We start from the raw sequence: 25,874 nt of genomic DNA, 5'->3' as shown, positions 1-25,874 counted from the left end.
CCTGGACTAACACCGTCATCTCCATGGCCAGAGAGGGCTACGTGTTTCCCATCCTTATCTGAGTCTTAGTAAAGAACACAGTAAGAGAATCCTACTCTAAGGAAAATACTAAAAAGTAATACAGTCCATACTGCTCACCTCCCCCCCCCCCCCCCCGTGCCACACCTCCCAGACAGAGCTGGCCCAGGGTGCCCACCCCGCCTGGCACCCCGCTCACTCCATCCACCCTTGTGGAAGTGACTTACTTGTATGGGATGTGCTTGCTGCCGTTGACAAGAGCCAGGATGACGTTGCCTAGAGCGGACAGGGAGAGGCACAGCCCCGAGCCTCCCTCGCGGTTCTTGTTAAGCGTTTTCACACAGCTGCCGAGGTCAATGAGATGCAGACGGCTGCGACCGCCGGACACTAGAAGGAGAGGGGACAGGAGAAGAGAGAACAGGTAAGCTCCTTAAAGGATGGTAACATTTGTCCCTAATTGGCTTCTGGACAGCTGAGTTCTCAAACCCAAGTTAAGGCGGTTACTGTTGGCCCTGGTGATCATCACAGGACCTCAACTCAGCCAACAACCAGGCTGAAAGCGCAAGGTGCGAGCTGGAAGGAGGAGGAGCGGGCGAGGAGACGGGAGGACTGTGTCTGCTGAGTGTCCTCTGCCAGGCACACAAACCGAAATCTTGTTCCATGCTGAGGTGAAATGTTAAGCTACGTACTGGCACCCTTCTACCACAGATAAGGAAAAGTTCCTAAGACTTGATGCACTTGCCCTGAGTACTCGTGCTTTCGGAATTGATGACATTATGGGGACTAGATTGGTTCTCTTGCCTCAGGAAGCCCAAAACAGAATGAAACCCTAAAACGACCATTTTCAACCCACTTGGTGTTCTCTGGCGGTGGAAAGTGGGTGAGGCCAGCCCTCCCACGTGGCAAGAGCCTCGGGCTGAGGCTGAGGCAGGGGCCAGGGGAACCTGCGAGACCCCGGGCTTGGGGAGAGGGAGCTGAATGTCCCAAAGGCTGCAGCAGCAACAGCTCTCACAAGGGTGCTAGAAAGGAAACACGGTGGTGATCTGCACGCCTCTTGAGTATCCGCCTGAGCCCTGGACAGCACTTGCAAATGGGAAACGCCCCAGGCCGAGGACCGGCCATCTGACATGGCAGAGGAAGCCCCAGAGCTGGCACACAGCTGGCACACAGGCCAACAGCAGTCTGCTCCCAGCAGCCTGGCCGGAGAAGCTCCATGCCTGGGACTTGGTAGAGTATCGAGAAGCATTCTGCTCAGGGGAGGGAACGCTGGCAGGAGATGGAACGCTGAGCCAGCCCCATCTGAGAAATACTAAAAGCCCACAGAGGATGAAACTGCACCCCACGCACAACTCAAGAATGCTCCCAATGATAACCTACCTCTCTGGATACCTGTCACCCACAAAGAGAACCGGGTGCGGGCTGGCAAGCGGCTTCAGTGGTAGAGTCTGCCTGGCACGTTTAAGGTCCTGAGTTTCAACCCCAGTACCACCAGAACCTAAAAATAACTTACCAGGCATGCAAAATATGGTACAATAGCCAGTGGTGCCAGTGGATCAAGCCTGCAATCCTAGCTAGTTGAGAGGCCGTTCAAAGCCAGCTTGGGCAGGAAAGTCTACAAGGCTCTTATCTCTAATTAACCACCAAAAAAAGAGACGGGAATGAAGGTGTGGCTCAAGTGGCTCAAGCCTTGGACTAAAAAAGCTGAGGGACAGCACCCAGGCCCTGAGTTCAAGCCCCAGGACCAGCGCAAACTCATAAAGAAGATATATTAAACATTTTCAGGAGGAAAAACTGTATCACATGGGATGAAAAATTATCTTAATAGAATCAGTGGCAGATCAGACATTGTTAAAGCAAAGATGAGTAAATATGAAGATCTAGCAATATAAAATCTGAAAAATGAACTGCAGAGAGAAGTGTAAAACTTAGAAATAAACCAATAAGGAATAAAAAGGGCAGTTGTACAACTTCAAGTGTCCAAATACAGGCAATTACATTTCATGAGATAGGAAAAACAGTGTGTTACAGACCAAATAGTTAACAGTGGTAGGAGCCTCCTAAGTTTGATCTAAGACACTCCATCAGCCCTACGCAAAAGAAACATGAAGAAAATGACAGCGCAACACTTCATAATCACACTGCTCAAAACTAGTGAAGAAGAGAGAGAAAGCCAGGGAGAGAGCAGGCACATGAGGGATGAGCACTTTGAATATCCTTATTGAACGGCAGACTCGTCAGATGGGAAGGAAGTTCAATTCTACGATTGTGTTGTCCTTATAAAGTGTACGATGACACACATTTTCCAGAAGGTCACGTGCATGAGTAAGGAAACCGTAAGAGTTGGGTGGATGCAGGCAGGACGAGACAAAAGAGATCCAAGACAATTTTGTGAATGGAGTATATGTAATGACAAGGGGCCAATTGAAGAAAAAGCCACAATAAAATATGGTCACACCCTAATTACAGACGCGCAGATACACACAACAAAACGTGACAGGGCGTCGAGAAGAAAAAGACAGGCCCTGATTATTGTTGGAGAACTTAACTACTCATTCCTTAGTAACTGCTAGAACTAGCAGGCAGAAAAATCACAAGGATACAGATTTGCATTTGTCCCAATGGCAGCAGAATACACCCTCATTCAAAATGCACATACAACATTTACCAATGTATACCATATTCTGGTTGGCAAAACTTACAAACTGATGGCATTCATCTTACCGATGAGAAACTGAGCTTCAGATGCTAAGACACTGCCCAATCTCCAAGAAGATGAACACCACATCTAAGGTGGAGTCCAGAACTAGCCATGGAACAAGCAGATGCTCCTTCATCTCAGCTTGCCTAAGGAGGGAGGACCCTAGACTCCAATCCATGCCGGAATCACGGGGGGCCTCGTGAGTGCTCCTGTGTCCTCCTCCCTCTCCCAGGTTTCCTACTGGGACATGGGGTCATGTCAGACTTTTCCAGGTGATTCTAGTACACTGCCATGGGTGGGGTCTATTGTCTTAGAATGTGGCCCAATGAACCAGCTTCTCAATCAGCTGCCAAGAAGCACCCACAGACACCCGCAGCACACAGAATGCCCGTGGCTGTTTCTTCACCTTTACTCCCACAAAAGGAGTTGATGTGCCAACAGGTTCTAAGCCTATTTATGCTACTCACCTGTAAGTATCAGTATGATACTATGTGGCTTAGTAAAGAAAGGAAATGTTTCCATGAAAACTTAACTCACTGTTTTGAAAACATATGACTGGAAATGAAATTTAGAAAGGGTGCCGAGTTGGGTGTAAATGAGAAACTACAGAGTGGGGGAATTTTAAGCATGTAGAAAAAATAATCAATACCCAGTTGGCTACACACGTGTCTTTTAAGTTGTTGACTATCTTGGAAGAAATATTAAAGAGACCATTAATATGAGCATGGTTCATGAGAGTTAGAATTTTAGTTTGTAATTCACCTTGAAGTGCAAACATGACTGTATGTCATAAGATTATTGTGTACTGATTAGTGCCATTTATTAAGTTCAAATATTTATGAGTGACTCTGTTTCTAAAACAGTTTTCTCAATGAACCCTCCAACTCAGGATGATGTGGCCCAAGTTCTCCGAACATACACTCCCTGCGACAAGAAAGCCGTTGGGTGGTGTTTGTTAGACTCTTTCTCCCCACGACAGACCTGAGACAGCAGCTCACAGCAGAGTTACTATGGTCTCAGAGGCTTCAGGCCAGGGTCTCTTGGCCCCAGCAAAGCAGGCCTAAGGCGAGGGAGACTATCACGGCACTGGGAGCCCGTGGAGGAGGAGGCACCTCATGGCAGCCAGGAAGCAGAGATGAGTGACAGAAAGGGGAGGGACCAAGTCAAGATCCACCCTCAGTCCCTTCCCTCAGGGATTCATTTCCTCCCACACTTCCACCACCTCCCAAGAACACCATCAAATTCTGACTCGATTGATGAGATCTGAGCTCTCATGATCCAACTGTCTGGGGAATCCCTTCAGAGACACAACCAGAGGTAAGCATTGTTTATATCCTGAGCAGCTCTCAACCAATCAAGTTGGCAAGCAAGATTAACCATCCCAGGTGGTCATTCTCTTTCTGGAGGAAGCCATTCTGGATGACAAGGAAGCTCACATTCCACTGGACTTAACTGACAAGCGCCAAGCACCAACGTGCAGGCTCGAGACCAGATCTGTGGAGACTGAAGGTGGTAGACAAGGGGCCTCCAACTCCGTGGAGACCAAAGGTGGGTAATGGGCCTCTGTCTTCCAGAAGCAATGAAAATGAGGCAGAGTCAAACAAGGGCACGACATCCCCAAACTGGAACAGGATTCCAAGGAAAAAGCTTTAAGCCAGAGGCCAGCATCGGGAAGGTTTCCTTGGGCGGAAGCGGGGTTCCTGTTGTTGTTATTATACTATTGTTTTGTTATCATCCTGTTGCTATTGTCTCGTTCTTTCCTTCCCTCCTCTCTTCCAAGATGACACACAGAAAGACAGTGTGTGGAGTGTCACATTTGATGAAGTCCCAGAGGAGATACAAGGGAACAGGAGAAAAGCAAGAATGGAGGAGTAGATCCATGGGAGAAGCTTAGGGGAGAAGCTGAGGCATGGAGACAAGCAGGCCTTGAGCCTGAAAGTAGAACATCTGAGGGAGGACATCAGGTTCTTGCTGCCTCCTCAGTAAACAGGAAGCTGCTTTGCTCTGAGAGGGGCGTCGGGTGGGCAGGGGCTCAAAGAAAGACTGGAACTGCTGCGCTGTGGTGTGCTGCGCTGCCGCAGGCCTGCTGCCACAGGCAGGGGCCAGCTCTGGCCCCCTTAGGAGCCACATTCTGCCCCAGACCTTCTCAATAATGATCTTGAATCCCATCAGCTACACAGGCCTGGCTGACATAAGTGGTTCTGTGACCCGGGTGAAGAAAGGGCTGACTGTCGACAGGAAATCCAGACCAAGGAAACACAGGGGTTGACCTGTGGGTTCTGTGGTCCTGAGTACTGAGCTCACAGCCTCCATGCTTCCTGGGCAAGCGCTCTACCACTTGAGCCACACCCCAGCCTTACACATACAAAGAGGTGAGCATTGGCACAGACGTAAGCTTGAGTGCACACACACTCATTCTTGTGTGCCCAGCCCATACTGGCTCCCCCCATGACCCCCAAGAAACAAGGGGTGATGAACACATCGGCCCAACTGAGGTCATGGCTGCTGGCAAGCTTAGATTACTTATCAAAGTGATACTTCGGGAGATTGTCTTCTCAGCCAGGCATGGGGAGATGTCACCATAATCCAGCACTGGGGAGGCTGAGGCAGCAGGATCCTAAGTTTGAGGCCAGTCTGGGCTATACAGTGAAACCCTGTCTCACCAACTCAGAAATAAACTTTATAAACAAACAAGTCAAACCTGCTCGCATGGTGCTGTGCCCTGAACCATCACTCTACTTACTATCTTGTTTTAGGTGCTCACCCACCTCTGGCCACTTGGAGGTTGGTCCTCCACAGCTAGAATCCCCCAGGAGTGGACAGGCCATACCAGGGTCAGCAGGGAAGGCTTGGTGGCAGTGAGGAAACAGCCCGGGAGTGTTCTAGAACCCCTGGAAACCAGGAAGCTGTTTTACACCTGCCCTAGTGCCAGCTTCAAAGCAGTAATGCATCAGCCACGCCCTTCTCATTCTTGACCATGGCTGAAGGTGTGCATGTGCATATGTGTGTGTGCATGCACATCTGCAGGTGCCCATGTGCCTGTGCACGTATACACACAGAGACGTGTGCATACACGTACAAACAAATTATACACACAGAGACGTGTGCATACACGTACACACAAATGTATTTGGTTCCTGTGCCAGAGACCTCTGAGCTCATCTTCTAACTGGTTCACAGCAGTGGCTCTGTTCTCCGTCTCCCTGCAGGGTGGCTAATTAATAAACTTTCCCTTAATTGAGTTCTGGCTGCCGAGTCTACAGGGATTATTTCTTATATATAAGCAAACAAAATTTCCATTTTAAACAGCACTCCAGATCTTCTCATTATATATTAACTATATGAAGTCAAGCGAGCGCTCGGCTGGGAAGCTTCCAGGCCTGACCTCTTCCCTGGAGAAGCCAGACCTGCTGGCGGGCAAGGGGAGGACCCAGTGCTCTGGGGTCCCCTGCAGCAGCCCGAACCCCACTTCAGCCCTCTATTCTCATCTTCAGCAGCATCAGAAGGGACCCACGGGAGGGCTGAAGAGCCATCAGCCACATCTGCCTTTTCATTCCACCTGGATTAATTATTAAAAAGCAATTCGCTTTCCCATTTAAAAACAGGAAGAAGATGAGTTTGGAGTTGAATATTTAATGAGGCCCTGGACTGACCAGATACCAGGAGAGGGTGGGGAGAGGTGTTGGCCTTTGGGGCTAAGGTCAAGTTCTCTCCTAAGCTGGTGGAAGTCGAATTTCAGGTCCTTACAGTTGAAGCCCTTGAACTGACTGTTTTCCTTATTTGTGTGGCTTCAGTGACAGCAGAATGGAGGAACACAAGGGAAGAGCTGGAAGAGTCGCTCCCAGCGTGCTTTGCAGGGCCCCTCAGCACCGTGGGAGCACACACGAGGCTCAGCACTGGGGTCTGGAGCAGCTCTGCTGGCTACAGTGCCGGCATGTGACTAGCAACAGCTGCTTAGAAAATAAACAGTCTGAAGACTATTCCATTCACTGCGCGGGATCCCACCAGAGCCGAGGGCCGGCTGCCTCCGGGGCCCCAGAAGTGTGCGGTGGGCACACCAGCGCACCGTCTTCCTCTCCCACCCCTTCTAAACAGAAGCACCTCACATGGCGTGGGCTCTCTTTGGGGAGCTGATGGCCCCTTAAAGATCGCCACTCGACAGTTTCTGCTCTCCCCAGTGAAGCCCGCCGCCATGGTGTGTGGAGAAGGGGCTGGCTCCTGTCTGAGGTGCCCATCGCTGCCCTTGACAACCATGTCTGGGGATCCCTCGGTCACCGCCCAGGCCATGCAGCCTCCCCCGGGGGAGGGGCATTTTCCCTCAGCCTGGGCGTGGGGGCGGGCAGGTCTGGGGCTCCAGGGCCGGTTGGAATTAAAGAAGCAGGCAGCCAGGGAGAAAAAGCAAGCAGGACCGGGACCAATGGCAGAGGCGCTGATGAGTGCGGGAGCGGCGCAGGTATGGGCCACGCAAGTCCACTTTCAGGCTGCTCTAGAGAAAGGACCAAGCCAAAGCCGAGCTGGCGGGGGTGGGCGGGGGTGGGCGGCTGTCAGGCCCGGGGTCCTGTGGAGGGGAACCGTGCCCAGAACACTGGCTGGCAAGGAGACTCGGGAGAGACGTGGAGCACGGTCCCAAGGCCTCGGCTGCATAGGTCATTTGAGGCTTCAGCAAGAGGCTTGTTGATGGCTTCTGTTTTGGGCAGCTGGGTTTATCATTCCCCAGCCAAGGTTCCTCTCCTGACCCTTTTCTGGCATCCGGTGTCCTTGAGATGTTCACTCAGAAAGCACTGGGGACCCGGCTTGGGTTCCAAAGCCCTGAGGAGGGCCTGTGCCATGGGAGCCCCTCGGGCCAGCCCAGCATGAGGCCCACAGCTCCATTTTGGCTTTTGGGTGGTTAATGGAGAATAGAACCTCAAGGACTTTCCTGCCCAGGCTGGCTTCGAACCAGGATCCTCCGCTTTCCACCGCCTGAGTAGCTAGATACCTTTCATTTTTTAAGTTTGTTCATTTACATCCCTGTGATCACAGCACCAATCTTTTACCCTTGAGGAGTTCAAAGGTGACCTTGAGCCTAGACTCCACAATCCCCATGAATCACAAATCACTGAGCCAGACCCGGCACAGGCAGGTGCGAGCGCGGGGGACACAGGCCAGGGCAGAGGGGACTTACTTCCGCCCTTGCCGCTCTTCTCCATGCGGTACTGGTAGATGTGCAGCGTGAAGAGCATGTGGGAGTTGCGGTGGTCGTCCTCATCGCAGTCCTGCTGGCTGACCCGGCGAGAGGCGATGGCGGCGTCCAGGAAGAAGGCGGCCTTCTCGGCCGTGGGGGCCCGCAGCTCGCTCTGGTTCTGGAGCTGAGGAGAAAGCGGAGAGCTGAGGCCCCAGGCCAGGGTGTCCACCACTTGACACGGCAAAGCCCCGGCCTCTCCCTCGGGAGAGGTACCGCCAGCGTCCTTCAGACCCAGGTCCCCTGCTCATAGGCCAGGCTCAGCTTAGTTCACTCATTTCCGGAAATGCATGCTGGGCCCATTTACTGGACACAACCTGCGTGTGCCAATTTGGTGGCTGAGGTACAGCGGTTGGCTGTCAGAGCAAGCGGCTGGATCTGAGAGGTGCGTGGGCATGAGCGACCGCCTTACCTTGCCAAGGACAGCCAGTGAGAACCCCACTCCCTAAGAAAACACGCCGGTGGGGCGGAACCGAGTCTCATCTCAGCGCTCAGCGTTGGGTCACAAAATGGGATGCAGAGCTGACAGCGCCGATGCTCTGGTTATTGTTCCTGGACTCCTAACTCTCAGTTATTAAGTACAGCTGCTTTGGACTGTTTGCTGGCATCGCTATGAATAAGAAGTCCATGCAGATGTTACCCGGAAACACCCAGACTCCAGGCCGTCCCATCTGGATTAAGAAATAAGCATTTTTGACCTTTGTCCTGAGTGGCTGCCAAGCTGGGCCGCTGACCATCAGACAGAGTGAACTCTTGGCCGAATATCAGAGCGTCTGGATCAGCCAGTATTCCTTTATGCAGAACAAAAGGAAACTACAAGTTTTTGTTTGTTTTGGGGGGGACAGGTCTCCCTGTCGGAACCCCTGTGGTGGGGCTGAGCAGTCAGTGTGTGGACCAGAGCCTTGGTGACTCTGATGTAGACTCTGGGATCTGCAGGGGATGGGAGACCTGGTGCTGTGGGCAGAGGCTGGGGAGGTGGGTGGCACTGAGGCTGCAGCGTCCTCACCCTTGCTAGGGTGGGGCCAGTTCCCATCTAACAAATCCCCTATCTAAAATAGGAGGCCACTGAGGATGTGGGTAGTGACTCATGTATAGTATCAGTTTCTCAGGGGGGTGGAGACCAAGAGGATTGCGGGATGAGGCTAAGTTAATGAGAGTACAACCCAACTAACAAGCTGTACAGGCAGGAGGATGCCAGTCTGAGATAAGCCCGAGACAAGCCAGACCCTACCTGAAAAATGAAAGCAATACAGGGCTGGAGACATGGCTCAAGGGTGTACACAAGGCCCTGAGTTCAAACCTCAGTCCAGACAAATAAATACATACATACATACGTACATAAATAAATAGATAAATGTAGACAATAAAACCCAGTGACACCCTGAGAAGATGAACCGAGCTTCTCCTGGCTTCCGTAGCCATCGCAGTTACATCACTGTTCTAATTAGAATGTAGTTATTACTTCTTCCTACAGCATTGCTAATCTGGCTGTAAACCAACACCAGAAACACAGTTTACAGAGCTATAAACAGCCCAGTAATGATGCCACTATTTGTGTGGCGCAGTAAATATTTCTGTTTGTTGTTAAACAAAAGAAAGATGGTACTATTTTTCTTTCTTGGGATGGGTGTAAAGGATGGGGAGCTATTTCCTCAAATGCACGGACACTGCGGCTCCCACTCTCAGTCAGTGTCCAACAAGGAACAGAAATTTAGGCTGGGTGAGCCGATGGGCTGCATGGCTCCGGCACTGCGTCTCGGGTGGAGCTTCCCGGCCTGCTGGGTGGGCCTGAGTCCCACGGGCAAGCTGGCTTCCTGGCCAAGTTACCTGTGTGCCGCAGATGGGGTCCTCACAGAGGTACACGCCAGGGGACTGGCCGTCCTGCAGGCTGCCTGTGGCCACCTCTGACAGCAGGTCCCGCAGATTCTCTTCTTTCCCCCACACCTCCACAGCTGAGATCCGGACTGAGAAACGGGCTCCGGTCTTCTCTTTGCGTTCGTTGATCAGTTTGAAGAGCCAAGAGATGGCGCAGGGGATGATGCCCAGGTTCTGCATGGAGTCGTCCTTTCCGATCATGGTGTAGGATTTTCCTGCAAGAGCCCGTGAAGGCGGGAAAGCAGCTCAAAACCAGAGGCAGGGGCAAAGAGGGGGGCACAGAGGAGTGGCGAGGGGAAAGGAAGAGAAGCAGCCAACGGCGTCCCTGGGAGCTCTGCGGACCGAGCGCGTGCCTCCGTGTGCTGCGTGCCTCCGGCCTCCACGTGCCTCAGGCCTCCCCGTGCATCCGCTCCGGCTGCTGCATGGTTTTACGTGCGCTGGGCAGGCAAGCGCTTCTTATCACAATGATGGCTCTTTTTATCGCCACCCCACAGATTTAATCCACATAGTCACGCTTTATATCCTTGCTCAAGTTAAATGCTGTGTATATTTTTATAGCCCAAGTAAATTCCATTAAAATCTGGGCCACTACTTTGAGTAGAAGCAGGGGAGAAGAAAGCGGAAGGGAAGATAGGTGACAAGGACGCGGGGGGGGGGGGGGGGGGGCCTCTCCTGCCCAGAGCCCAGGCTCCCTTGGAGGCCTGGGGCCATCCCTGTCAAGGGACACCTTGTAGGACCCTTCTCCAAATTGGGACCTTACTGAGCAAGTCAGGCAAGGCCTGGCGAGCGGCCAAATGCCGAGGTCAGGACAGAGAAAGCGCAGCAGAGGGGCAGGCGGCATGGCTCTCTGCCCTTTCCTTCCCAGGGGGCCATGGGCACCTTCCCCACTTGCTGGGCTCCCCTAGCGTTTCCAAGTCCAGGCACCACCCAGTTCCCCCGTCCCCCGAAAGAGCAGCATGTAATCAAGCTGTCACTGACCTAACTTGGCATGGCCAAAACAGAACACACAGCCGTCTGCACCATTCACCACCGACTGGATCACCTCCGCCACCGTTCCAGCGCACACTTCAGCCTGTGGGACAGAAAAGAGACACCGGCAGTGAATGCACCATGCACAACCGGGCACCATCAGTGACTAGCTGGGAGCCCATTTCCTGGCACACAGGATCCCAGCACCACCGTGCTCCTGGCGTGTCAGCCCTGGCCACAGAGCTCTGGAAAACCCCAGAGCCATGGGACCCTCCTCCCCTCCACAGTGGTCACTGCACACCACCCACGGACCCCTCGGCTCACTGGTGCTGCCCCGTGGCATCTGTGGATGGAGGGGGGTGAGATGCTCCTGGACCCATTTCCCCTCCCACCTGCCATTCCAGCCTGCTGACCAAGTGTTTCAACTCTACTGCCTCCTGCTTACTAGATCCTTTCACACGCACGCTGCCAGGCTTAGCAGAAGGAAACCAGTGATGGGTGAGCAGCACAGGAATACAGACCTAATGTACACAGAGGCTCATGATGCATGCCTTCTCTCCCTTCACTTTCTTCTTTCTTAGTCCATGTTCTCCTTGGTTCAAAACTGGCCTTTTCTTCCTTTCTTTGCACGTGAGCTTAGTGTAAACCACCTGTCAGGATGCTCAGCCTGGCCGTGTCTCATCCCTAACCTGGTTTAACCAGCGAGGGGCCTGGTTCTTGGTGGCTGTGGGTATGTCCCCAGGATGCTGAGAGCCCACAGAGCCCTGCACACAGCAGGAGCTCAGTGAACCATGGGCCCAGCTTGAGGACCAGTCAGTCTAGTTCGCATCTGAGACAACTGCAGGAGGAGGACAAGACTGTCTCCACGCACTCACGCCCTCATTTCTGTCTCGAGCCAGCACTGGTCTTGCGAAGGCACTGGGGCCTGGGCCAGGCTGGGCTCTGTGGTCCCGAGCCGAGCTGCATGTGCCTCCTGGCAGGAATCTGAACACCCTCAGCCATAGCCAGCCTTGTGCTTGTCAGCTCCAGGGCTCAGCAGCACAAGGAACCTAAACAAATACTTGAAAAACAATTTCTCTTCCAAACTGGCTCTGGGGTGATCCCTCCACAGCCCTGCTGGGGGCAGCCGACGGGGCTGGTGAGCCTCAGGACCTTGTTCAAGCCTCGGGATGGAGCCAGCGGGAGCCTGGCACTGGTCCTGAGAGCGAGTGGGAGACCAGGAGGAGGCTGCCACAGGCGCCTCTGCAGAGCTGGGGAATTTTTGCCCATGGGCGCTGCTTCCTTTGGACGAGGAGTGAGGTGGGGGGCCGGAGGCTGCAGGCCCGCTGTGGCCATACGCAACAGACCATGAAGAGTCTCAAGCCACCGGGAGAACACTGGCTGTGTGTGGCCCTCACCGGGCCACCTGTGTAGAGATGAGCGGATGGTGGAGACGCAGGCGTGGCTCACGCGGTGCAGGTGGCAGGCAGCCTCCTTGACGGGGAAGGCCCTGCCTGGGTGGACCCTGACCTGACCTCCCTCTGTGTGTAAAGAGCTGACCGTGGCCTGGGAAATGGCTTGCTGCTTCTGCTGTGTATGTGACACAGCTCCTGGTGTGACACAGGAGCCGTGTGAATATCTCTACCGCCTGACCACAGGGAGGAAGTTCACAGGCTGGCACTGTAGTCCTCACGCTCTGCTCTGGACTTCTAATTACCGTGCCACACATAGTGGTGCATACGTCTTAGTATTAGAAGTTTATAGAATGACGCTAGTGTCTGACACACCATGAAAGCAGGGCAGGCTACTCGTATACCCATGGCCTTGATTATTTCCCTATGGTGCTGAGGATTATTTGCTTATGTTCCCGGGCATGCTACATTCATGTCTGTCTACTGAGCCATCACCCCAGTTCTGGGCTATTGATTAGTTTCTGCATTTGTCAACCTGATGTTCATGTTACTTCCTTAGCCTTTAGATTTCAGACCCTATTTGATGCTACTTAGAGCTCTGTGTTCTCCAAAGCTCTGGAGGCCAATACCAGCGGGAACAGGTATCTACTAGACTCTTTGGTTGAACCATCCAGGTCAGGTACTTCCTTGACTGCTTGTGATCCAGGAATCTCAATACCAGAGACTCAGAGCAGACCCCGAATTATACTGGTAATATGTCAGGAAAAATGACCCTGCTTCTCCATCGCTCCCTGTGTGCATGCTCTTCACAATGCAGCTTGTATCATCCGATCAGAGTCTCTCCCCCTGCCTGATGTCTAGAAAAATAGAATTCAGCGAAAGGATGCGGCATCAACCCTGAGCCTGTCGCTGCCATGAGAACAAGCTTGGGCTAGCCTGATGGACAATGCGGAAGGCACTGTGGGAGAGAGACATGCCAAGCCAGCCCAGAGCCAGCCAACCCCAATGTGATGTGCCCAGCCAAGGTCCTCAGAATTGTTTTCTCAAGCTGCTGTTCATAATGGGCACATCAGCGAGCTGAACGAGCAGAACTGTTCAGAGGACCCAGGAACAATAGCAAATTCTTACTGCTTGTTTTAAGTGTGAAATTGAGAGTGCTAGCCCACATACCCTGGTCATGGATGCATGCTGGCCTTGGTTTCCCTGTTAAACACTCCAGCGCCTAGCTAGGACACGGGCTGGCCTTCAACCTCACTGGATCCATACAGGTAAGGCTGCTGCTGACTCTGACTCCAGATCCCTGCACCGTGTTTACCTGCCCACAGCCCGAGGCCCAGGCAGGGACCAGCTGGCTTGCTCTTCCTCCTCCCCAAGGTGCATTTTGTCAAAATCCCAGCACATAGACGCTGCTGACGTCAGGAAGTGTACGTATCCACTAGAGCTCTGCAGGCTCCTAAAGGTAGGAGGAGCCGGTTCTCAGGGAGCTCCTTGGTCTCGGGTCACTCCCAGGGAGGAGTGGACAGGCTGGAGAGGAGCTCCTACTCACCTGAGAGGCATCTTGTGGGAAAACGGCGTCAAAGGCGAACATCTTAGGCGGCACCTGGCTGGCCCTCTTGGGGAAGGCCTTCTGACCACACGTCAGCGGGTCGTACAGTGTGACCTGCTTCTTCCGAGGATCTGCCTTTAAGAAGGAGCTGGATTCCGATGAGTCACGGGCCAGCGTGGAGCAGATGCGCAGCATCACTTTCACCTGTAAGGAAACGGGCGGGAAAGCGTGCGGTCAGGACAGCCTTGCCTTCACGAAGGAGCGCTTCCCGGTGCTCCTCTCGGGAGCACTGGCCTCTCCTGGGACACACAGTTATGTGAGGGGCAGTGAGTGAGTGACCTGATCCTTGCTGGGTCCTAGGAAAGCTGATGTATGTATAATTACCAGGTAGAATATTACGGTAATGCAGAGATGGCACACCGTGTTCTTTGTCTTCTTATTAATGTAAATTAAAAACTAACTGCCCTGGTGGCCCAATTACGTAGATGGAAAGGTAATCTGAGCTCTAGCAGGCAGTGCGATTCACTTGCAGCTTGCAGATCAATAAACCATGCACATAAAACTTTAGCTCTGTAATTTACTCCCTAGCTCGGCTCATCAGGATTTGGGGAGACAAAACCCCATGTCATCGTGTCATCGTTAAAGCCCTGTGAAATGGCCTGTTGGTAATGGCCAGCATCTGAAATGTGTTCTACGGCAACAGTGATAAAAGATTGGCTGCAACATGTTATTTGGGATCCCATTAAGTGAGCACAGAGAAGTTGTCATTTCAGGCACTGAGAGTGCATCTCAGTGGGGAACAGCAGGCAGAGCCCTTTAACTCACCTTCTGAGTCACTGAGCATGAGCATCTGCGGTACTCAACACCAACCCCGCCCACCCATGGCCAAGAACAGCTGTCGTGGAAATACGCAGCCCCTCTCACAGCCCTCAGCTAAGCACAGATCTAGCTGAAGCCACACATGGTCCAGAGGCCATATTATCCTCTTACAGCTTCGTTGCTGTGCTGCCAGTTTATCCAATACAGGATGCGCACTTTCTCCAAGTACCTAGCCCTGGGCTAGGCTCAGGGCTACAAGGGTTCAAGGTGCAACAGCAGCCAGTCAGGTGCTGAGACAGATTTGTAAATGCAAGCTCAAGGATTATTATTAAACCCTAACCAATGGAGAAGCTTGCGAAATCTCCATCATGAAATTCTGGAGTGAGTGGCTGTCAATTTTTAACTCAGGTGTTTCCAACATACAGAAATGCTGAGCTGCTAACATACCGTGCAGAGTGGGGTGAGATCACCATCCTCCGGCCAGCCTCGGCCCTGCCCTCGGACCATCGGTGGCATACGAGGCCGGAACTGAAAAATGCCAAGGGCCCTGGGCTCAGGGCATGACCGGTGCTGGGCCTGGGCTCCACTGGCCCTGATGAGTTAATTATAGACCCCAGTGGGGATGAGAGGCCAGGCCTATCAGAGGATGGCACCCAAAGCTGGGATGAGACCGGCCTTCCAGGGTTCAAATCTTAATCCCCCATTGAGAACACTGAATGGCGCCTGCCATGGGGAGGGGCGTGTGTCGTGTGCCAGGCCTGCTCTGCCACTCGCATTAAACCACGGAACCCTTCTGGCAGGCAGGCTCACGGGGAGGAAAAGACGTTCCACGTCACTGCATGGTGAGTGGGAAGGCTGGGCCTAAACCCACCCTGGTGCCCATGCTTTCCCTCTCATGCCAACTCCTGCCTTCCACAGTCCAGGGGCATCGAGCCTCAGGTTTCTCCCTGTGCGATTGGACTAACAAAGCCTGGTGTGCTATCACAAAAATTCAACAGGCACATGAAGTGCTGAGTGTGGTACTGAGCACGTGGGGTGCTAAATGTGATACTAAACACATGGGGTACTGAATGTGATACTAAGCACGTGGGGAACTGAATGTGATACTAAGCACGTGGGGAACTGAATGTGATACTGAGCACATGGGGTGCTGAATGTGATACTGAGCACGTGGGGTACTGAATGTGATACTGAGCACGTGGGGTACTGAATGTGATACTGAGCACATGGGGTACTGAATGTGGTACTGAGCACATGGGGTACTGAATGTAATACTGAGCATGTGGGGTACTGAATGTGATACTGAGCACATGGGGTGCTGAATGTGATACTGAGCACATGGCACATGGGGTACTGAATGTGATACTGAGCACATGGGGTACTGAATGTGGTACTGAGCACGTGGGGTACTGAATGTGGTACTGAGCACATGGGGTGCTGAGTGTGGTTCTAAGCACGTGGGGTACTGAATGTGATACTAAGCACATGGGGAACTGAATGTGATACTGAGCACATGGGGAACTGAATGTGATACTGAGCACGTGGGGTGCTGAATGTGATACTGAGCACATGGGGTACTGAATGTGGTACTGAGCACATGGGGTGCTGAGTGTGGTACTAAGCACGTGGGGTACTGAATGTGATACTGAGCACGTGGGGTACTGAATGTGATACTGAGCACGTGGGGTACTGAATGTGATACTGAGCACATGGGGTGCTGAACATGGCACTGAGCATGGAAGTGCTCAATTCTTGGTTTTCTTCCACTCTCTTTTCCTCACTTGGCTCCCTCCAGGTCTTGATCTCCCATCATTTCCCAATGGAATGCCTTTCCCTGGACTCTGGGAACCTTCAGCCCCAAGCAGGACTGGAGGTGTTGGGCTCGTATTTAGACATGAGGCTTCTCCTTGGCCAGCACTGGACCCCAGAGCTGACACCCCCGGTGATCACCGCCAGCTCACCGCGGTGTTTGTGTGTTTCCTCTGCCCCCAGGCTGATCTCAGCTCCTCTCAGCCCTATAGTATGTCCAGCTACGCAGCAGGGACGCGCAGCCCCCCGCCGCGGCCTCTGGGCATGGGCTTGGCCCCAGGGTTTCCACCTGACTCCTGGACCACACAGGTCACGGGTGATGAGGCCCCAGCAGAACTGACTGAACTACATAGCCTGTGGCATTTCCACTTGGGATTTGTCGTGCCACTTGTGAGTGCCGAGAGGTGCGGCGTGTAAAACATGAGCCGCTGAGCGGGCAGCAGGAGGACGGCAGACTGGGCGGCTGCTTGTCCACGAGGCCACGCCTGCGTGTTACTCACGTGCCACGTCGGGGGCCGCTCTGAAGCCCCAGCCCGGGTGGCCGAGGAGGGAGCAGAGCTTTAAGCCCCCGGGAGACTGGGAGCTGGACAAAATGCCAGCTTCCTTCTCTTCTTCACAAGTCTTCAAATACATGGGTATTTTTCACTCTAAAGGAAGAAATGGAGCGTGGCACTCCACCTCCTTTGTGTCGTCATTCTGTCGGTCCGCACGCCACTTCCTGCCTGGCCCGCTGTAACGGGGTCCTTGGACACCTTGCCAAGAGCCCCAGCTTTCATTACATACATGAGACTCGTGGACAAATTAAGTTCAATCCCACTCCTCCCGGCTGCCCCGCACAGAGGCCCGGCCCGCGCTTCCGACAGCTGAGTCTCCTTCTCCCCTCCTCTTGGGGAGGCAGCGCGGCCACGCTGCAGGCGCAGAATGGAGCCAGAAAGCCAAAGGAATAGCGAATGGATGCCATGCAGGCGGTCCTGACAAGGACTGTGCCCGCTGAGGGAAGCCCGGTGTCCACTGTGCACACTGAGGGAAGCCCGGTGCCCGCTGAGGGGAGCCCGGTGCCCACTGTGCCCGCTGAGGGAAGCCCAGTGCCCGCTGAGGGGAGCCCGGTGCCCACTGTGCCCGCTGAGGAGAGCCCGGTGCCCACTGTGCCCGCTGAGGAGAGCCTGGTGTCCACTGTGCCCGCTGAGGGGAGCCCGGTGCCCACTGTGCCCACTGAGGAGAGCCTGGTGCCCGCTGTGTCCGCTGAGGAGAGCCCGGTGCCCGCTGTGCCCACTGAGGGGAGCCCAGTGTCCACTGTGCCCGCTGAGGGGAGCCCGGTATCTGCTCAGGCCCACACCACTCCCCCTAGCTACCGGCCACCGTGGCTCCACAGCATATCCAAAGCCGCGCTGTCCCAGATGTTGGCACATGGCCTGGCCATATGGGCCACCAGGCCCCTTGGCGTCCTTATCCCTCGATGGACAGATGTCAAGAGCAGCAGAAAGTAATCAACTGCACCGCAGTGCACAGACACAGAGAAGCACAGGTGGACCTCCAGGTCCCCAGGCTGCACATCCACAGGCTCGAGGCTCCTGGGGGAAGATCCACCTGTACCAGCACCACGTGGACCTCTGTCCCCATCACCACGTTCTGTGCAACCCTACACTGTGGACACAGCACGCACAGCATCAGGTGGCATGCGTGATTGCCTGACGGTTTAACGTACACGTGAGGGGGGAATGGGGCACTGTATATAAAGAACCTGAGCACCCACAGGATTTGGTGTTCGGGGGACCCTGGAGCCAGTTCCCATGGACACTGAAGGATGACTGGACTGTCTTAGGAAAGGAAGAATATCCATTTTCCTCAAATCACCTAGTATGAAATAGACTTCCTAAATCAAATTAACAGAACTACAACTCTTCTCCTGGGTTTAATACTATAAATTAAAGCAAAATTAAACACATACATCACAGAGATGAGAGAGACAGAAACCAAATTATTTTCTTTCCTCTTCCCGTCAACACTGAAGAATGTCTGATCGGCTCACATCTTCGGTAAAGGTGAGAAACCCACACAAGATTGGATGTGCACTCCGGGCTAGCCGTGGCATTTCTCTAGAATATTCTCCTTTCCTTCTGTCCTAACCAGGCTGTGTGATGGACCAGCGTGTGGGCTGTTCCAGGGCAGTGCCCAGCCCTTCCCCCTGAGATGATGCGGTGGACCGGAGCCATGCACATCCGCTCTTCTCAAGATACCGGCTGCCCTGTCCTGCCCTGCCCTGCTGGAGACGCAGCAGCTCCCGAATCCTCTGTGCCTTGACTTCTGATATACATATCCCAAAGACGCTGATGAAGCGCCATCTCCAAAAACTCACCGCAAGGGACAGGGGTGTCATTTCCCAGCCATTGTTTAATGCAAAATTATATTGCCAAATCACGAACGATACACTAAACTCCATAAATATAACTTTCCATTTCTTTTCTCAACCCAACAGGAGAGGATGAAAACGTTAAAAAGTCCAGATTTATATAAGGAGAAAGTTTAAATAATAAATGTAAATGTTCTGAAATCTCTCCGATTGAAGGAAGATCCTCATAGTTTTATGGAGCTGGAAGGTTCTAGAAGATTTTAAGGAGACCACAGGAATCACATTCCAAACAGTCATGACTTTGGAGGTCTCAACTCCATCGCTGGCAATGCAGGGGAGAAGTAAGAAGATTCTAACCTCTGAATTTTGAGGAAGTTTTTAGATGTATCATAAAGTCATTTCCATCGAGCCACAGTTACTGAACACAACTCAATCAGATCGGGTTTCCTTCCTTAAATCCAGTCATCTATGAGATCTACTCCTAGACCAGGGCAGGCCTGGAGGTGGGAAGGCCAAGACAGGCACTGATGGCCTCCGTCCTCTTTGGGGGCAGTGTCTGCTTTGTGGGTTTTTTTTTATGTTTGTTTTCCTTTTATGATCTTTAAGTAGTTGTACAAAGGGGTTGCAATTCAACATGGCATTTTGTGAGTACAATGCATATTCGATCATTCTCCGCCTTCTTTCCCAACTCCTCCTAAGCCCTCTAGCTAACCAATTCCATCTTTGCAAGTGTGCACTGAGCATTATGCATTCTCCCACCCTTCTCCTCTCCTCCCCTGCTCTGCGATTTTGGCGTATTATATCAGTCCATCAGCCATCAGCCCCACTGCCGTAACTTCTTCACAAGTGTTATAATCTTGGTTGACAAACAAACTTCTCATAAGAAGTTTCCACTCGGGTTTCCCACAGCAGCTATGTTCAGTAAGTATCATCGTGACCATCAGCCTCTCTACTTAAGAGGCTAAGATCGGGGAATTTTCTCAAAGCCCTCGGCCTGGCCGTGACCTTGGCATGCTGCGCCTCCTCTAAGTGTCCTGGTGGAGGAGCCAGGGTGGGCTGGACCGGTCCTGGCACTGAGAGGCACCTGGAGCTGAGCTGGCATGGCACTGGTGGCAAGGAATGGGCAGCCATGCGATCAGGGAGAGCTGGTTCACATGACTAAAAGCCAGGCTGGGGAAGGGAGCATGTGCAGGACGAGAAATGGAGCCTGGTAATGAGCTGTCCAGTACTCCATAAAGAAGTGCTCGGGGAACAGAGGGGCAGCAATCCCTGACGCTCCTCATCAGTGTGCATCTGTCACCGGCAAGCCTGGTGGGGGGGGGGGGGGTGATGGAGGAGCGGGACGGCAGGGAGAAAGCCCACCCACTAGTGTCTGGGCAGCAGGGTCCTCACACAATTAGCGGGGTTGGGCAGGAGCCGGCGGGCTGCATGGGTTCAGACAGACACGTCTCAGGGGCTGCGCCGTCAGGAAAGGCCAGGACTGGACAGTGGCCTATTTAGGAGACACTGCATCTCTTAGCTGGCGTGAAGACACAGCCTTGGACGGGCATCCCAGGTTTGGGCAGTGCTTCCGGACGCCGGGGCATCCTGCCAGGCCCCTCCAGCGCCAGCCACTGGGAGCACAGGCCGGGGTGCAGGCAGTGCAGACAGGCTCGCGGCTTGTGTCTACACAGTCACCACTGTGTCCCTCTGGACGATGAAGTTGACCTTCTCTGCACCCAGTCTGCAAAATGCCCACAGCACACACCCTGGCCTAATATTAAAGAAGAAACTCTCACACCCCTCGTGCCCACCACGCACCTTAGCCATCATTACTCCACTGACGGCGTCAAGGTGCCTGGCTGTCTGGAGGGTTCTTGAGCACCAGAATTCACTCAAGGATGGCTTGAAACGAGCTCTTCAAGAGTGGACACTTGAGCCAGACACGCGTGAGCCAGAGGCTCATGCCCGTGAGCCTAACTGCATGGGAGGCAGAGTCAGAGGACTGTGGCCCAAGACTTTCCCTTGCACTTGAGGGGGCAGCGAGGGGAGGGCAGGAGACGAGGCATGTGGGCCACCCCGCTTTTCCTAAGTTTCAGTCAAGGCCTGAAAGTGCCCTCCCTCTTCCTCTCTTGCCTGACTTTGGGAAAGTACTGGGTAGGACAACTGGAGGTGTCCTTGAATACTGGGTACAAGAGATCCTTTCATTATAAATGGAGATACCCATTCAAAAGGTAAAACGGTAGGAAGGAGTTTTGAGAGGGGCAGCAATGGACTCGCAGGTCCAAATTTGTACACATGTACTCAGACTGGGCTTGTAGCACTTGCTACTAACAGTCCACCTCTCCCTGGAGCTTGCTTATGTGTGAAGAGCTACATACCAGCTCTACCATTACCAAGCCAGCACGAGATACACCATGTCCACACTGCCAGCACTCAGAGACGCCGTGTCTACACTGCCAGTACTCAGAGACGCCGTGTCTACACTGCCAGCACTCAGAGACGCCGTGTCCACACTGCCAGCACTCAGAGACGCCGTGTCTACACTGCAGACCAGAGCGGTCTGGCTTGGAGAACCACAGGTACCAGGGAGAATTCTTTTTCCACTTTATGGTCCATGGAAAACCAGTTCACTCCCGTGGCTGGGCTTCCTGTCTTTGGTACCTCCCGGCTGGATGCTTCCTGGTCTCTAAAATGTCAACATCCCCCTGCTTCTGGCCTTGGCCATAGATGGAAAAAAATATCCAGAAGTCTGGCAGGTGTCCTTCTAGAAATGCCAGTTATGACACTGGCTCTGGAATTTCGCAAGGCATCAGAACAAATGGCCTTGGGACGGCCATCGGAGTGAGGGAGCGATGACGACTTCCTGCCACACAGCCCTCCCCTTCCTGCCACACAGCCCTCCCCTTCCTGCCACACAGCCCTCCCCTTCCTGCCACACAGCCCTCCCCTTCCTGCCACACAGCCTCGCTCTCCCACTAGCAGCTGTCTTGCGGACGCACCGTGTGCTGGCCCTCCAGCTCCCACCGTGCTTCCGGAACCACGGCAGGTGAGCCAGCACGAAATCCACTCCTTCTACCACAGCTGCTGGAAGGACAGGCGTCGGGCGGGGCCCGGCCGCCCCGGCTGGGGAGGCTGCGCATGCACACCGAGCCGCTGTCCCGCAGCCCAGAGCGGCGCAGGCCTAGGCCCACAGAGGAAGAAAACAAGGAGCTAGGTAGGGAATCACCCCACAAGACAACGCACCCCAGGGAGCCCTGGGCTCAAGAGGCTGAAACCTACAATAGTCTCAGGGTTTAGGACGTCAAATATATTTAACCTCACACAAAAGCCTGACAGAGATGCAATGGGTTGCCACGTGTACTTGAGTGTGCACGCCCGCACGTGTGTGTGTGTGTGTGTGTGTGTGTGTGTGAGAGAGAGAGAGAGAGAGCACAAGAGTGAGAGTGTTGTAGCGTAATGCTTGATGTTTTCGCTTGACCATTTTCGGATTCAGGAAGTATGCACGGCTGGCTAGGCAGCCAGCTTTTATCTCATGCAGAAGATAATTTTTTAAAGCAGGAGGCAGGATAATTTCACCAGGTCACCATCCCTCCCGAAGGCATTTGGACTTGATGGATCCCGTCATTAAACACACATCCCTCACAGACAGTGCTGAGGAGACGTACTTCATAGACCTTTCAGCCAGACTTTATAGTTGAGGCCGAAGAGGCAGCCCAGATCTGTGTGGAAGCTAATCGGGTCCCGGGGACCTGGTACAACACCATCTGCCTGTAAGAGAGTCACTCAGCAGCGGTGGAGAGGCGCAGGGGCCTGCGGCCAGAGTGAGTTCATGTACCCACCCCCATCATGATGAGAAGCACCCGCGGATAGATGCAGGGTACAGAGGATGGACTGGCTCTCCCACAGAAGACTGAGCTTCGGGTGGAGGTGCCTGGTGACCATGTGTGGCCACAGCCCACAGAGAGGTGGGGCTGGGCAGCCCTGCAGCCAGAATCCAGACCCAAGCTTCACGGGGCAGTCGGGCTGCGAGGCAAACGCTCATGCAACTCACACAACAGTGTCACCCAGCGAGAGCTGGCGGACGTCCACGCAGCCCCAGCCACGCGGTCAGAGCTCAGCCCTACAGGACCTGCACGCTTTCAAGGTGGGGCTTAGAGGGCAGAGATGGGAGTATTCAGAAATGGGATCTTTCCTGGAAGGTTCTGGAAGTGAAAGGTGAGATAAAGGCCAGGGAAGACCAGGCTAGAAATAAAAAGGTCTAATTAGATCAGAGGTTGGGAATGTTCAAAAGCAACCTGCACAGATTCTCGCTTCCTCCCATCTAGACCTTTGGGGCGGGTAGAACACAAGGCAGTGACCGGCTCGCTGGGGGTGGGGGTGTCCAGATTGACAACACAGAGGCTGCCACTGCGTGCCGTGGCTCACACCTGTAGTCTTAGCTACTGAGGAGGCTGAGACCTAAGGACCCCAGTTCAAAGCCAGCCTGGCAGGAAAGTCCACAAGATTCTTATCTCCAATTAACCACCAAAGAGCCAGAAGTTGAGCTGTGGCTCAAGTAGTAGAATGCTAGCCCTGAGAGAAGAACCTGAGGACACACCCCCACCGGGGACACACCCCCACCGGGGACACACCCCCACCGGGGGCACACCTCCACCACACACCTCCACCAGGGATACACCTCCACCAAGGGCACACCTCCACCAAGAGCACACCTCCACCACACACCTCCACCAGGGATACACCTCCACCAAGGGCACACCTCCACCAAGAGCACACCTCCACCAGGGATACACCTCCACCGGGGACACACCTCCACCAAGAGCACACCTCCACCACACACCTCCACCAGGGATACACCTCCACCAAGGGCACACCTCCACCAAGAGCACACCTCCACCAGGGATACACCTCCACCGGGGACACACCTCCACCAAGAGCACACCTCCACCACACACCTCCACCAGGGATACACCTCCACCGGGGGCACCCCCCACCGGGAACACACCTCCACCAAGAGCACACCTCCACCGGGGACACACCTCCACCAAGGGCACACCTCTACCACACACCTCCACCAGGGATACACCTCCACCGGGGACACACCTCCACCGGGGACACACCTCCACCAGGGACACACCTCCACTGGAAACACACCTCCACCGGGGACACACCTCCACTGGGAACACACCTCCACCAGGGATACACCTCCACCGGGGACACACCTCCACCAGGGACACACCCCCACTGGAAACACACCTCCACCGGGGACGCACCTCCACTGGGAACATACCTCCACTAAAGGCACACCTCCACTGGGGGCACCTCCATTGGGGGCACACCTCTCTGTGCTCATAGCTTCCCTCTAAGGTGGCACATGAGAGACTGGCCGGAACACAAACAGCCCTCCTTCACATCCCATAGGGAGGCTGAGTGAGACTGGGGATTCAAGGCCAGCTTTGGCTCAACATCCTGTGCATTCATTCATTTCCCTACCACAGGCACCCCACTGAGAAGAGAAGGCCAGGGACAGACAGAAGCCTACAGACCAGGCCCAGCCTCTGCCTACGAATCGCACACAAAATAGACCTCACAGTGAATGTATTTATGGTTGCCTTGACAAGATTTATGAACTCTCTAAAGTCATTTTTTTCTTGCACCACTGTGACTTAGCATACCGAAACATATTTTAGCACTTAAAAAACACATGTTATGGCTAAGTGCATTATAAGGGTCTTTTAAAATTTAGATTAATGGTCTGATACGTTGTAAAACAGCTCAGAATTGTGTAAACTTGTATTCGGGGGTTTCTAAAATTGTACATTGTTGTCTTGATGGATTGAAACCATTCTGCCCTAACACTCAGGTCTTTTTTGTGTATTTTATTCGCAGGTTGGAGGCACATGGAAGCCACGGCTGGGGTGTCTCTTGCAAGCACACCTGCCAGCCACTCCCCAGGCGCCAGGAGGGCACCAAACTCAGCATCCTGCCGCCTCCCGCGCCTCAGACCTGACTCCCAAAGGCCCTAACAGCCCTTGCACAAGGCTCAGCAGTTACCGACACAACTGTCACACGAATCCCGTAGTAGCAGCAAGGCGCCTGAGTCACTCTTGAAGAGCAAGTGTCACTTGGAGCTGTTCTAGTTCCAGAGAAGACACCTGAGACCCACAGGAAACCACAACCACGAGCTCAGCAGCCACGCCCCCTGTCCAGCGCCTCGCCTCTCTACCATGAGGCAGTGGCTGAACTCTGGGACGGAAACCGCAGCTAGCCATTGAAAGACAGGCCTTTCACCGAGGCTGCTCAAGCAGGCTGACCTCATTCTTTTTTATTTATTTATTTTTTTGGGGGGGTCCGGTCGTGGGGCCTGAACTCTGGGCCTGGGCGCTGTCCCTCAGCTCTTCAGCTCAAGGCTAGCGCTCTACCACTTGAGCCACAGTGCCACTTCCGGCTTTTTTCTTTTTGCTTATGTGGTGCTGAGGAATCGAACCCAGGGCCTCATGCATGCAAGGCAAGCGCTCTGCCACTGAGCCATCTTCCAAGCCCCCTCATTCTTTTTTTTATTTTTATTTTTATGTCGGCCGTAGGGGCTTGAACTCTGGGCCTGGGCGCTGTCCCTGAGCTCTTCAGCTTAAGGTGAGAGCTCTAGCACTTGAGCTACAGCGCCACTTCAGTTTTCTGATGGTTAATTGGAGGTAAGAGTCTCAGACTTTCTTGCCTCTGCTGGCTTTGAACCGTGATCCTCAGATCTCAGGCTCCTGAGTAGCTAGGATTACAGGCCTGAGCCACTGGCACCCAGCTTGCCGACCTCATTCTTTACCTATTTTTCCCCTCCCTCCCTCTTTCCTTTCTTCCTTCTCTCTTCCTCCCCTCTCTTTTCTCCTCCCCTCCCCTCCCTTCCCTTCCCTCTCCTCTCTTTCTTAGAAAGAGCCTTGCTCCATGGCCCAGGCGGGCCTGACTCCTCCTGCTCTCCCCCTCCCCCACGACCCGGGGTTACAGCTCAGACTCACTTCCATCCCTGCGGTGCTCAAGGATGCATCTACAAGAAAACCCAATCTCTGCTGATCACAGGTGGTCTGGACTTGGGCTCCAAGACTGGCGTGTGCTTTTCTAGGCAGGTCTCCCGGGCACTGAAGACTGGTCTGAGGAAACTCTGTCTAAATGTCACCAGGGGGTGGAGAGCATCCCTCCCCAGCCGT

The 25,874-nt window shown here is 53.7% G+C and overlaps 1 protein-coding gene across 1 annotated transcript in view; it reads right to left on the bottom strand.

The window, feature by feature from the left end:
- LOC122126728 (kinesin-like protein KIF26B) overlaps positions 1 to 25,874 on the bottom strand; it is a 117,667-nt gene that overhangs the window by 28,502 nt on the left and 63,291 nt on the right. Inside the window, exons 4-8 of the mRNA XM_042701191.1 lie at positions 13,719 to 13,922; positions 10,791 to 10,884; positions 9,765 to 10,027; positions 7,881 to 8,064; positions 246 to 405 (exon numbers count right to left, since the gene is read on the bottom strand). Coding sequence (XP_042557125.1) covers positions 246 to 405; positions 7,881 to 8,064; positions 9,765 to 10,027; positions 10,791 to 10,884; positions 13,719 to 13,922 — 905 coding nt within the window. The remainder of the gene's footprint in view (positions 1 to 245; positions 406 to 7,880; positions 8,065 to 9,764; positions 10,028 to 10,790; positions 10,885 to 13,718; positions 13,923 to 25,874) is intronic.

The sequence above is a fragment of the Dipodomys spectabilis genome, unplaced genomic scaffold (genome assembly GCF_019054845.1).
Source record: "Dipodomys spectabilis isolate Male_0828 unplaced genomic scaffold, ASM1905484v1 ptg000288l, whole genome shotgun sequence".
NCBI classification, from domain to species: Eukaryota; Metazoa; Chordata; class Mammalia; order Rodentia; family Heteromyidae; genus Dipodomys; species Dipodomys spectabilis.
This window is presented reverse-complemented; position numbering and strand designations above follow the sequence as displayed.